This window comes from Euprymna scolopes, chromosome 10, assembly GCF_053919585.1.
Source record: "Euprymna scolopes isolate OS-2025 chromosome 10, ASM5391958v1, whole genome shotgun sequence".
NCBI classification, from domain to species: Eukaryota; Metazoa; Mollusca; class Cephalopoda; order Sepiida; family Sepiolidae; genus Euprymna; species Euprymna scolopes.
In genome coordinates, this window is record NC_136491.1 from 58,687,168 (window position 1) to 58,701,908 (window position 14,741).

Sequence of the window (14,741 nt, forward strand, 5' to 3'; positions counted from 1 at the left end):
CGAACTTGGTATTGAAAAGGAAACGGCATTATAGCGTTTACATTTCACACAAGTACTAACCACATTTTTACAGCCTGTCTGGCTTGTGGTATCTAATAACCTGCAATCGTATTTCATTCAATGTTGTGGCCAAGCCTAAGTGTTGGCTTCTTTGGTGGTATTCTTGAATAATCAATCTTGTTAGATAATGCTCTTTTCCCAATAAAATAGGATTTTGGACCTCATATGAGTGATATTCCGATTTTCATATTCTTCCCATCGATCGTATAATGCCCTCGTGGTCCAAAAAGAGATTCAAATTCCTCACCAGTTTAGGTATGCTATTTCCTCCAGGGTCCAACAAAAAGTCCAACTCCCTTGAAAAGGATTGTTTTTGCATTGTCTTGATCAGGTAGGCATTTGCTTGTAACTCAGGATCCATCTCCCTCTTTTTTAACTTGTTGATGAACTTGAATATCAGTGAAGTTACACTGATCAACTTATTCAAACTGGAGAATTTTTCCAATTTGACTTCTGATGTAGCCACTTCATTCTCTGCGGCATAATTTACTGAAGCGCCAATCAACTCCATCTGAATTTTAGAAAGGCAACTCAACTCACGATGGCACCAGGAGGATTCTTCTTGCCTTATCCATTTCGGTCCCTCATACCAAAGAGAAAACTTTTCCTTAAATTTCTTGATAGTCAAACCTCTGGTGATGTAAAAAACATTAAAATGACAACTTCAGTAGGTTTTTGGAGGCACTGAAAACGAACATAACATTTAAAACTGACACAGAGAAATAGTTTTCTTTATATAAAGAAATTACTTTTTCAGAAAGTAGGATCACTGGGTTTGTATTACTGTACACATAGATCCGAAAAAGTTGTCAAAAAACAAATATATAACAAATAAATGTTATCAAAGGCAAGATAAGTTACTTTTCTACCTAACTGGATATATTTTTTGTGTTTTTATTCAATGTAACATATTTATTCAGCTCGAAAAACATACAGTGTTTACCGATGTATTCGAAAATTCAAGATGGCGTCTCACACCCTCTTTAACACCGTAAGTATGGAAAAAGGTGTTATAAATAAAAAAACTATACAAAATACTATTAAAAACCCGTCGAATATATGTCAACCTATGTCACGGTAAAATATATTGAATAGAAAGCTTTTTGGCATTTAGGGACAACAACAGTGAATGGGTGAGATCTTATTGCTAAGCGCATTTGTCGGGGATATGTACGTCGAGGGGATACGAGTGAAACGAGTTTACCAGAACACATTCCATTAAAATATTCGTAAAACAGGCACAGTGATGCAACATTCCTTATGCTATCAGTGGTGGCCATTTGTGTATATGCAAGCGCGCATAATGAGGTGACCATATGTGTACATTGATAACATAAGGAATTACATCGTTTAACATCTGGAAAAATACTTGTTTAAGGCATTATCACTAGAAAGTAGGTGCTCATTGTAAGGTAAATTTATACAGAAAAGTGATCCAAGTTTGTATTACTGTACACATAGATTCGAAAAAGTTGTCAAAAAACAAATATATAACAAATCAATGTTATCAAAGGCAAGATAAGTTACTTTTCTACCTAACTGGATATATTTTTCGTGTTTTTATTCAATGTAACATATTTATTCAGCTCGAAAAGCATACAGTGTTTACCGGTGTATTCGAAAATTTAAGATGGCGTCTTATTCTCTCTTTCACACGGTAAGTGTGGGAAAAGATGTTATAAATAAAAAACCGGATAAAATACTGTTAAAAACTCGCTCAATATGTTACCGTGACATAGGTTGACATATATTCGACGGGGTTTTAATAGTATTTTGTATAGTTTTTTATTTATAACAGCTTTTTCCACACTTACGGTGTTAAAGAGGGTGTGAGACGCCATCTTGAATTTTCGAATACACCGGTAAACACTGTATGTTTTTCGAGCTGAATAAATATGTTACATTGAATAAAAACACAAAAAATATATCCAGTTAGGTAGAAAAGTAACTTATCTTGCCTTTGATAACATTTATTTGTTATATATTTGTTTTTTGACAACTTTTTCGGATCTATGTGTACAGTAATACAAACCCAGAATTACTAATTCTAAATAAGCATGGGGAGTCTTCTCAAACTGATCAGAACAGATACTACATGTTGATCCGACCAGTAGCTACTTAATAGCAACACTTGTAAACGACATTTACGATTAAATTTAGTCACAACATTAAAATCGTTGGGGAAAAAATCCCGTTTTCCTGTAAAATTTGTAACGCATGAGATGAGAATGTGTTAGTACACTCGATTAGAAGAACTCTCCTGTATTTGAAGAGCAATTTTATAAAAGTTCGCGCGAAAAAAATATTTTCCTAATTGTAAAATGAAGACTGTTTCTGTGTCTAAGGTAAGAGTTGTATTCTTATATTTTATAACAGAAAATATTGAAATCTTCTTCTTCAACAACTTTTTTTATTTTTCACAGTTCATTCATTTTTGTGACTTTTTTGTACTTTTTAAATGTTGGAGCAATGTGGCTTTGTAAAGAAAGAAAGTTTTTTTTTGTTTGTTTATCGCACGCTTATGCGATAAAATTTATTGAGAGTTTGCCAATAGCAGTTGTTAAGTAAAACTTCTGTTGTAATGATTAATCGACTGTTTTTGTTTTAATTTCAATTTTACATTCGGAAAATCTGATGTTTAGGTAATCATTAGTTTTACTGACATAAATTATTTTAAAAGAAATAAATAGGCATTGAACCCGACAAATTGTTCTTTTTTGCATGGATCTTTAAATCCGAAATCTTCGTATAATTTAGTTGATTAGATACTAAAACTCAGTTCCGGTTGTTACTTTGCAAACTAGAAGATGGTTTCAATGCTAAAAGTGTTCCACTTCACATAAAGAAATCAAACGTTTTTAATTGAATTGGCGATTCAGAAGCATAGGCGACTCTAAATCCGCCTGTACCGGTGTCAGATGCAAACTTGTTATTGATGTAAAAAAATTCCGCTTTATTTTAATCTAAAATAGGTTTAGGGTTTGTATTACTGTACACGCAGATTCGAAAAAGTTGTCAAAAAACATATATAACAGATAAATGTTATCAAAGGCAAGATAAGTTACGGTACTGGTCGCGATTAGAGTTCCCTGCCGAACACCCGAAAAAAACACTGACTTCTCCCCACGCATGAGCAAAAGGACATGTTTTAGTTGCCATAGTAACTAAACGATCATGAATTTTTATCGACTTTGTTTTACTGTTTATGAATATTGAAATAAAAGACATTACTACACATAACATGGGGAGGGTGCAAATTCGCCTAAAAAAGTAGAATCTCATTTTACGGAATTAGCTAAGAGTGTTAATTTACAATAACACCTATGGCACCATTGGCACTTCTGCATGTCAGTAACATGAAGCAAATGCGTGTAATTTAGTTTCAAGAACAGCCGACAGATGTCGTTTGTCAGCCAAAGAACCGGGGTCGATAACTATTGACGTAATGAAAAAAAAAGTTTCATTCAACACACAAAACACATAGAAATGAAAAAAGTTGGGAAATTATTTTAATATTCATTTTAAGAAAATGCTATTAAAAAAGAAAAAAAGTCGATAAAAGTGAGACATAAACAGTAAAACAGTAAAAAAAAGTCGATAAAAGTGACACATAAACAGTAAAACAGTAAAAAAAAGTCGATAAAAGTGAGATATTATTAATAAATGTGTAGTAATGTCTTTTATTTCAATATTCATAAACAGTAAAACAAAGTCGATAAAAATTCATGATCGTTTAGTTACTATGGCAACTAAAACATGTCCTTTGCTCATGCATGGGGAGAAGTCAGTGTTTTTTTCGGGTGTTCGGCAGGGAACTCTAATCGCGACCAGTACCTAAGTTACTTTTCTACCAAACTGGATATATTTGTGTTTTTATTCAATGTAACATGTTTATTCAGCTCGAAAAACATACAGTGTTTACCAATAAAATTAAAAATGGAGCCCGACTCTCTCTTTAACACGGTAAGTTTGGGAAAAAGTGTTATAAATAATAAACAAGACAAAATATTGTTAAAAACCCACCGATTATGTCAAACTATGCTACGGTAACATATATTGAGCGAGTTTCTAACAGTATTTTGTCTAGTTTTTTATTTATAACACCTTTTCCCAAACTTACCGTGTTAAAAAGAGAGCCAGGCGCCATCTTGAATTTTCCCATACATCGTTAAACACTGTATGCTTTTCGAGCTGAATAAACATGTTACATTGAATAAAAACACGAAAATTATATCCAGTTTGATAGAAAAGTAACTTATCTTGTCTTTGATAACATTTATTTTTTTACTTTGGAAAAAAATTCAGTAAGGTAAAATCGTTAATAAGCAAAAAATAAATAAAATATAAAAAAATAAAATCGTTAATAAGCAAAAAATAAATAAAATAATAAACTAAAAATAAATAAAATAATAAACTAAAAATAAATAAAATAATAAGCAAAAAATAAAAAATGCGACATGCACAAGGAGGCCTAGAACAAATTGTCGATCATGTTAATACATGCAAAATACAACAAAAATGTTCCTTGTATATTATGTATTCATTTCTAATCGTTTATTTGCTTGTTTCTGTATTTAATCAAAATGATTGGTGCTTGTGCATTTTTGTTACCATGCTGAAATAATATTATTTTGAAAGCCATTCTTAACATGGAAAGGGAGGGTGTTTTGTAAGTATTCTGTGCTTTCACCTAACAATTTTATTAAAAAAAAACAAAAAAAGATATCAGGAAACTTCAATTTAACCTGAAAAAATTATAGTTATTGTTACTTCTTCACTTTAATGCCCATTTTTCCGCTCTCGACAACGCCATATGGAAAACGGCAAAAGAGAGACGCCACCTAACAGATATTAAAAACTGGAAGAAAAAAAATGAAAGGAAAGAGTTTAAGAGGAATAGAAAAGAAAGGCAGAGTTTGATTGCGTTTCTTCAATAAAAAAAAGAAATAAAATAAACAAGGCTGAAAATAAGTTATAGATCCACGGAAAACCAGTTGCTAGCAGCAGAAAGGAGATGCAAAACATGTCGGTGAAAGTGCATCATGAAGAAACGAAACGTAAACGGCGGCTTCGGCTGGAGGTGCACTAATGACCACTGCAGATAATGGACGGCCTTGCGCCATGGCACCTTTTTCAAGCGGTCCCATCTACATCTACCTATAATTATGCGAGTCATATATTTGTGGGCATTCGAAACAGCAACACACAAAAGCTTATGACAAGAGTGCAATTTCTGGTCAGATCACACTCTCGCTGACTGGAAAAACTTCCTAAGTTTTGCCATGACTATTTTGTTAGGAATCCCCGACAGATTGGAGGCTAGGGTATACGATGGAAGTTGACGAGTCCGTTTTCAATAGACGAAAACATAATGTCCGGGGGGGGGGGGGGGTCAAACCACTTTGGCTCTTCGGAGGATACGACCCTGCTGAGAAGGTGGGTTTTCTTGTTACAGTCCCAAACCATAAATCAGAAACCCTTCTTCTGTTAATAAAAAAATACATACTGCCAGGGACCACGATAGTTTCCCATTGCTGGAAAGCGTAGTGCAAAGTAGGGTATGAACATCTTACAGTTAACCATAGCCTTCATTTCATGAACCTTACGACTAGGGCTACTACAAATCATGTGGAGAGGATATGAAAGGAGGCAAAACAATAAAATAAAAGAGTGTTGAACCAACCCAAAGTGGGCTGGGGCATGGAAATAACCCAAAGATGACTATAATCAGAATTTTAAAAAGTCTGAGTTTTTCAAAAACTACAAAGAATTTCCAGATCAACAAAAAACAAATCCAATTAAAAGTTCAAGGTGGTGAAAAATGGTGAACTTTTGAAGTTGAGCGATTATATGAATCATGGGCTGACATTATTTCGGTAGTTTCATAGAACCTAGAAATTCCAAAAAATTGTTAAGGACCTAAATAAATGATAAAAAATAGCTTACTTGACTAAATTTCTTCTGAACTAACCATAATTGTATGTAATTTACTAAATCTAATCATATAATATACCTTAGAGCCTTTGAATATTGGAAATAGCTGATCAATACAAACCTTTTTAAACATGGAATGCAGAGGTAGGTCAGATATTAATGTATGGAAGCTATCCCAGTCAGCCGTAGAGTATCGATATACAGTACGGTGGAGAGGTATGTCTGAGGACATTGCATTTTGTTTTTATCTTAACTGATACAACCAAGTGGTCGGAAGATCCCAGAGGAGACAGAATGGAACATGAACATAGCTCAGGGGAAGTTATGAGAAAAAGGTCTGGAAGGCTAGCATACTGACCGGAAGTATTGGGTACACGGTGGGTTTGTGAACAATCTGGGTGAGGTCATAGGCAATGGCGAAATCATGACAGAACCTCCCCCGATCATCTGTTTTGTTTGAGTGGGTCAGCCATTCCACATTGTGGACATTGAAGTCACCACAAATGTGGATGTTAGCCGAAGGATGAGCAGATAGAATGTAAATTTTCTCAGATATGCTCTTAAAGATAGTAACTCTGCTATAAGCAAGTGCAACACATATCAGAAGCACATAGAAGGTAAATTAGGGTCTTCACTGGAAATATCCTTACCACACGGAAAGCCATCTTTAATGTAGGCACATATTCCATGCCTATGTCGTCAGGGGGGTCAGATTTAGATGTTAAGTTAGAGTATCCTTTAATTATGAACTCATCTAGGGAAGTGGTTGGCCCTATGCCAGTTTCGCTTTGGGAGAATATGTCCGGTTTCATCTCCTGTAATTGGGTTTCAACCTCTGGAAAGTTAGAACGTAGACCCCTGATGTTGGAGAAGGAGACATGGTAGTAGGGGTCTACATTTGAGGATGGGGTTCTAGGTTTATTTGTGTTTTTTTTTTTTTGAGATATTTCATGTTGAGGATTTGGGATTTGTGGAACAGTTCGGCAGACTTGGTTAGAGCAGGACAGAGAGGGAAAGCAAGAGAAAAAAGACAGAATTTTTTTTTTTTTTTGTAGCACATGATAAAGTAAAGCCGTAACAATTACCCACTGGTATGGCATCGAGAGGCCCCACCAGAAACTACTGCATGGTCCAGAATCCATTCACCAGATGGCAATACTAGTACTTTGCACCTGCTGATAGGACAGCCTCCTTAGTGGTTAATCCAAGGTTCGGTTCCCTGACTATCAGGCGGATAAAGGCAGCCCAGATGAAACGTTTATCCTCCAGCACCCTTACTAGTGACATGGCCATAAGGATAGACATAGAAACAGAAGAATTCCGACATCTCGTCCTGGAAAGCAGCTTTTTCTTCTCCCTTTGTCAGAAAAATCACTCATTGGAAATGAGGACTGAGGGACAAATAACTAAAAGCGAGAGTAACGAAAGCTGCCGATAACGCATCCACAATGCGTTGTCTACTCTCCACTAAAAAAAAAAAGGTTCAAAGGACTTATTAATATTTACTTAGTATAAGTCAGTAGCTCTAATTCAAAATTTAAGGTATTTGAAGATAAATTTCCCTCCCATATTTACGAATGAAATGAAAATGGAATACATTACTGTAATGTCTGTTTTGTCTTCTTATCCAAGAGACACCTCCAACAAAAGAATTATAATAAGGATAATTTAGCACCAAAATAATTTTAAAAATACTAGTGGGGAGTTATCACGTTTTGAGATATTCATTAAACTTATTTCTTCTTATCTAAAAGACACCTCCAGCATATTTGACGGCTTTCCATTCATTGTCTCTAGCTTTCGGGTTTCAGTGCTTATGGCAGACAGGATGGGAGAGGGTCACGGTGGAAGGGATGATTTTGTTTATATTTATAGAGTAAAGTAGTAATCCTAAAACAATTTTTTTTTTCCTTGGGGGGGATATTCTAGATAATTTTGCATTTAACAACTGAAATAAAATATATTAGACAAAATTAAGTCAAAAATAAAGAATTATAATGAGGACAATTTAGCACCAAAATAATTTTTAAAATACCGGTGGGGAGTTATCATGTGTTGAGATATTCATTAAACTTATTTCTTCTTATCCCCAAGGGGTATCTTTCAGGTTAAAATGGCTAAAATTTACACTTTTGGGCTTATTAAAAAAATACTATCCACAAATCAATTATGTCCAAAATGCTGCCATGGCAAATAAAAGAGCACAAAATTCCACTAGATATGACTAAACATGCGAAGGACAATTTAAACTCAATAATATTCTGCAAAGAATTTCAAAACATAAGAATCAACCACTGTGCTTATATACACTGATGGCTTCAAGAGTCCAAATAAAGTAGAGAGTGCAGCCATATAATCTGAAGGAAAATTAAACAAAAGATTAATGTAGCGGAATTGGCAATAACCGAAAGGGGGGGGGAATAAAGAGCTTACCTCGGATATGTCTGTTGTTGTGTTGCGGGCTGAGCGAAAGAGAGTTCCAAGATGGTATCCATGGGTTTTTATTGCCGTTAACCTCATGCAATTCTCGCAAAATTATGCAAATATATAATACCCAGCCGCTATAAAGACAGGACGCTGGGAAGCAGTCAGGGAGTGTTTTGCAGATTGTGCATAGGTGGTTCTGGCGGTTGGATTGTTCTTTGTGACGAACCACGAATCTGCGAGAAGCGAGTTTTCTTCTGCCTTTTTTCTGTCTCCTTCTTCTTTCTCTACAGTCATTACAGCCAAGAAATTCCTCTCTTCTAGAGGTGGGCGGTGCAGGGCGAAACTGACTATTTCCTATTTTTGTTTCTGATTTTTGCCTACTACATTTTGCTACAAGCTATTTCGGCTCCACTATGTCGTAGCATGGCTGAAAAAAGTGAGACTTGTCACACAACTTCAGCAGGTGGATGATATAGCGAGTCTCCTACCTTTATATCTGGAAGATGATGCATTGGCCCTCTACATGGAAATGGAGGAGGACGATCAAAAGAAGATAGACCAGATTGAGGCCCGATTAAAAGAAGCATTTACTGACGACGCGTTAGCATACAGAAAAATAACTATGGTCAGATGGGCTGGCGAACATGTGGATGTTTACGCCAACAAAATCAGGCAGTTGGTTGGATTGGCCGGATTCACAGGAGATGACCTAGAGAGACTCACAAAATTGACTTTCGTCACTGGGTTCCCTGACGTAATCTCAATTGCTCTTGAACAGGCGCCGAACATCGAAGCCCTGAACATGGGGGAGCTAATGTTGAGAGCGAGAATTTTGATGATGTCTGGGTAACAAAATCAGGACGTATTTGCGGCCACATGCTCACCCAACAACAACAGGGCTAAGAATATTCCTGTTAGTGTGACTTGTTTTAAATGCAATGTTGAAGGCCACCTTGCGAAGGACTGTTGAAAACACAGAACATAGTGTTACCGGTGCGATGAGAGTGGACACTGGGCTCGGAACTGCTCTGGAAACGAGCAAGGGGGGGAGGACGCATAAGCGCCAGTCTCCTTCCCCACCAAAATGCTCCCGATGATAAGCATCCATGTTGATGGGACACGATGTTTGGCGTTTATTGATACAGGATGCTATAGGAGGATTTTACATGCAGACCGGTGCCGGTCTTGGAGGAAAACAAATGTGAATGTCGAAACGATTGGTGGAATATCCCATGCGTGCTGCGGTGTTGGAGCGGTCTCTGTATCCACTGAAGAAGATGTGTCTGCCAGAATTGATGTGTTGGTGGGGCATGGCAAACTGCTGGGGTTGACTTCTAGGGATCGATGCCATAAAAGCTCTGGGAAGTTGTCGTCGAACCTACAGGATCAGTGCGGCTGGGCTGCAAGAAAAATATTAAATGCGCAGCCATTTCTATTAATGAACCGGATTTCACCGCCAAAGCCGAACGTGAACCGCATCGTGAAACTCGTCTTAAGACCATCCCCCTGAAAGGCTACACAGTGCCGGCAGAAATCCGTGAAGAATACACTCAGGAGCTCCGCACCTGGATCAATAATGGTTGGCTCGTGCCATACCCAGAGAATAAATTGGGACCTCCCAAAGGCCTAATTCCCCTGATGGCTGTGACACAGCAGAACAAAACCAAAGTGCGCCCGGTGATGGACTACCGGGAGCTAAATCATTATGTAGACACGTTTGCGGCCAACGCAGATGTTTGTGCGGCTAAGCTGCGCGAATGGAGACAAGAAGGTGCTAACATGTCTCTACTGGACCCCAGGAGAGCATACCTACAAGTACGGGTCCATGAGACACTGTGGCCATACCAGACTGTGAAAATCGTCGGGATAAAATACTGTCTGACCCGCTTAGGATTCGGCTTGAATGTGGCTTCCCTGATAATGAAAGCAATTGTCAGCGAAGTATTATCCCAGGAAGAAGTTGTAGGCCATGCAGCATCTGCTTACATTGATGGCATTTTTGTCAATGAAGACGTGGGGCCTGCGATCTATCTAAGAGAACACCTACGCAGTTCGGGTTGGAGTACAAGAACCCGGAGCGGTTGAAGGATGGTGCACAGGTGCTGGTATTGGCGGTCGGGATGGAACGCAGTGAACTGCGGTGGAAGCGAGGAAATGCAATTCCAGAGGTTCTCAGTATTGTTATGCGACGAACAATGTTCTCTCTTTGTGGCCGATTTGTTAGGCACTATCTGGTGTGCGGTTGACTTCGTGTATCTTGTGGAATACTCAGAAGGAGAGTAAGTTCCGTAACAAAGGGCTGGGATGATGAAGCAAGGGATGCCGTACTGTATTGTATGATGTTTGAGATCTTAGAATCTGTGGACCAGGACGATCCGGCCCAGGGAAATTGGTGTGTGGACGGCAAAGAGCTGAATGTGTGGGTCGATGCTAGGTCCCTAGCAATTGGTGCAGCCTTGGAGACACATGAAACTGTGTTGGAAGACGCATGTTGGCTGCGACCTGAAGATGACTCTCAACACATCAACTTAGCGGACGCCGTATTGAAAGGCATCAATTTGGCTCTTCAGTGGCAGGGCAAGGTGAAACAACAGCAGATAAAGAGGTGGTACAAATGTACACCACATCCAATACATTGAGATATGCAAGACTCTGAGACAAAGAATGGCAAAAGAAATTTCAAACTTCAATGAACAACAAATACTACAAGCCTTTGAAGTAAACAAAGGCATTAAGTCCATTAAATAAGGCAGCATCTCGGAAGAAACAACATCACCTATCTCAAAGAAGAAGACAGCACTCTCATCCATGATCTAGACAGAATTGTTTAAAGGTGTGAGAAGTTCTATGCTAACCTCTATGCCACCAGACAACTGGGACACACTCCAACCCTTCATGCACTGAAGAAATCTGAGAAACATCCTCTACCTATCCTCCCATTGGAAGTAAGAGCAGCGATTCAGCGAATGAAGTCAGGCAAAGCTGCATAAGAAGATGGTGTTACTACAGAGTGGTAGTGAACCATTGTTGAGATGTTTACAAGACTGTTTAATAAGTGCCTCTCCAGTGCAAAAGTTCCAGATGAATGGAGGAATGCATCAGTGGTCATCATTCATAAGAAAAGACATATTGCAGATAATGGGAAAGCCTACTGGGGAGAATGGGAAAGCCTACTGGGGAGAATGGGAAAGCCTACAGGGGAGAATGGGAAAGCCTACTGGGGAGAATGGGAAAGCCTACAGGGGAGAATGGGAAAGCCTACTGGGGAGAATGGGAAAGCCTACTGGGGAGAATGGGAAAGCCTACAGGGGAGAATGGGAAAGCCTACTGGGGAGAATGGGAAAGCCTACAGGGGAGAATGGGAAAGCCTACTGGGGAGAATGGGAAAGCCTACAGGGGAGAATGGGAAAGCCTACAGGGGAGAATGGGAAAGCCTACTGGGGAGAATGGGAAAGCCTACAGGGGAGAATGGGAAAGCCTACTGGGGAGAATGGGAAAGCCTACTGGGGAGAATGGGAAAGCCTACAGGGGAGAATGGGAAAGCCTACTGGGGAGAATGGGAAAGCCTACAGGGGAGAATGGGAAAGCCTACTGGGGAGAATGGGAAAGCCTACAGGGGAGAATGGGAAAGCCTACTGGGGAGAATGGGAAAGCCTACAGGGGAGAATGGGAAAGCCTACAGGGGAGAATGGGAAAGCCTACTGGGGAGAATGGGAAAGCCTACAGGGGAGAATGGGAAAGCCTACTGGGGAGAATGGGAAAGCCTACTGGGGAGAATGGGAAAGCCTACAGGGGAGAATGGGAAAGCCTACTGGGGAGAATGGGAAAGCCTACAGGGGAGAATGGGAAAGCCTACTGGGGAGAATGGGAAAGCCTACAGGGGAGAATGGGAAAGCCTACAGGGGAGAATGGGAAAGCCTACTGGGGAGAATGGGAAAGCCTACAGGGGAGAATGGGAAAGCCTACTGGGGAGAATGGGAAAGCCTACTGGGGAGAATGGGAAAGCCTACAGGGGAGAATGGGAAAGCCTACTGGGGAGAATGGGAAAGCCTACAGGGGAGAATGGGAAAGCCTACTGGGGAGAATGGGAAAGCCTACAGGGGAGAATGGGAAAGCCTACTGGGGAGAATGGGAAAGCCTACTGGGGAGAATGGGAAAGCCTACAGGGGAGAATGGGAAAGCCTACTGGGGAGAATGGGAAAGCCTACTGGGGAGAATGGGAAAGCCTACAGGGGAGAATGGGAAAGCCTACTGGGGAGAATGGGAAAGCCTACTGGGGAGAATGGGAAAGCCTACAGGGGAGAATGGGAAAGCCTACTGGGGAGAATGGGAAAGCCTACTGGGGAGAATGGGAAAGCCTACAGGGGAGAATGGGAAAGCCTACTGGGGAGAATGGGAAAGCCTACTGGGGAGAATGGGAAAGCCTACAGGGGAGAATGGGAAAGCCTACAGGGGAGAATGGGAAAGCCTACTGGGGAGAATGGGAAAGCCTACAGGGGAGAATGGGAAAGCCTACTGGGGAGAATGGGAAAGCCTACAGGGGAGAATGGGAAAGCCTACTGGGGAGAATGGGAAAGCCTACTGGGGAGAATGGGAAAGCCTACAGGGGAGAATGGGAAAGCCTACTGGGGAGAATGGGAAAGCCTACAGGGGAGAATGGGAAAGCCTACTGGGGAGAATGGGAAAGCCTACAGGGGAGAATGGGAAAGCCTACTGGGGAGAATGGGAAAGCCTACTGGGGAGAATGGGAAAGCCTACAGGGGAGAATGGGAAAGCCTACTGGGGAGAATGGGAAAGCCTACTGGGGAGAATGGGAAAGCCTACAGGGGAGAATGGGAAAGCCTACTGGGGAGAATGGGAAAGCCTACTGGGGAGAATGGGAAAGCCTACAGGGGAGAATGGGAAAGCCTACTGGGGAGAATGGGAAAGCCTACTGGGGAGAATGGGAAAGCCTACAGGGGAGAATGGGAAAGCCTACTGGGGAGAATGGGAAAGCCTACTGGGGAGAATGGGAAAGCCTACTGGGGAGAATGGGAAAGCCTACAGGGGAGAATGGGAAAGCCTACTGGGGAGAATGGGAAAGCCTACTGGGGAGAATGGGAAAGCCTACAGGGGAGAATGGGAAAGCCTACTGGGGAGAATGGGAAAGCCTACTGGGGAGAATGGGAAAGCCTACAGGGGAGAATGGGAAAGCCTACAGGGGAGAATGGGAAAGCCTACTGGGGAGAATGGGAAAGCCTACAGGGGAGAATGGGAAAGCCTACTGGGGAGAATGGGAAAGCCTACAGGGGAGAATGGGAAAGCCTACTGGGGAGAATGGGAAAGCCTACTGGGGAGAATGGGAAAGCCTACAGGGGAGAATGGGAAAGCCTACTGGGGAGAATGGGAAAGCCTACAGGGGAGAATGGGAAAGCCTACTGGGGAGAATGGGAAAGCCTACAGGGGAGAATGGGAAAGCCTACTGGGGAGAATGGGAAAGCCTACTGGGGAGAATGGGAAAGCCTACAGGGGAGAATGGGAAAGCCTACTGGGGAGAATGGGAAAGCCTACTGGGGAGAATGGGAAAGCCTACAGGGGAGAATGGGAAAGCCTACTGGGGAGAATGGGAAAGCCTACTGGGGAGAATGGGAAAGCCTACAGGGGAGAATGGGAAAGCCTACTGGGGAGAATGGGAAAGCCTACTGGGGAGAATGGGAAAGCCTACAGGGGAGAATGGGAAAGCCTACAGGGGAGAATGGGAAAGCCTACTGGGGAGAATGGGAAAGCCTACAGGGGAGAATGGGAAAGCCTACTGGGGAGAATGGGAAAGCCTACAGGGGAGAATGGGAAAGCCTACTGGGGAGAATGGGAAAGCCTACTGGGGAGAATGGGAAAGCCTACAGGGGAGAATGGGAAAGCCTACTGGGGAGAATGGGAAAGCCTACTGGGGAGAATGGGAAAGCCTACAGGGGAGAATGGGAAAGCCTACAGGGGAGAATGGGAAAGCCTAAAGGGGAGAATGGGAAAGCCTACTGGGGAGAATGGGAAAGCCTACAGGGGAGAATGGGAAAGCCTACTGGGGAGAATGGGAAAGCCTACTGGGGAGAATGGGAAAGCCTACAGGGGAGAATGGGAAAGCCTACTGGGGAGAATGGGAAAGCCTACTGGGGAGAATGGGAAAGCCTACAGGGGAGAATGGGAAAGCCTACTGGGGAGAATGGGAAAGCCTACTGGGGAGAATGGGAAAGCCTACAGGGGAGAATGGGAAAGCCTACTGGGGAGAATGGGAAAGCCTACTGGGGAGAATGGGAAAGCCTACAGGGGAGAATGGGAAAGCCTAC

At 41.4% G+C, this 14,741-nt stretch overlaps 1 protein-coding gene across 2 annotated transcripts in view; it reads left to right on the forward strand.

The window, feature by feature from the left end:
* The first annotated feature begins 2,308 nt into the window (after positions 1 to 2,308).
* Positions 2,309 to 14,741, forward strand: part of LOC145285995 (origin recognition complex subunit 3-like) — a 171,774-nt gene continuing 159,341 nt past the window's right edge. For both annotated transcript variants that reach the window (XM_080134586.1, XM_080134587.1), the window contains exon 1: positions 2,309 to 2,405. In XM_080134586.1, the coding sequence (XP_079990712.1) occupies positions 2,382 to 2,405 (24 nt within the window). In that variant the 5' untranslated portion in view covers positions 2,309 to 2,381. The remainder of the gene's footprint in view (positions 2,406 to 14,741) is intronic.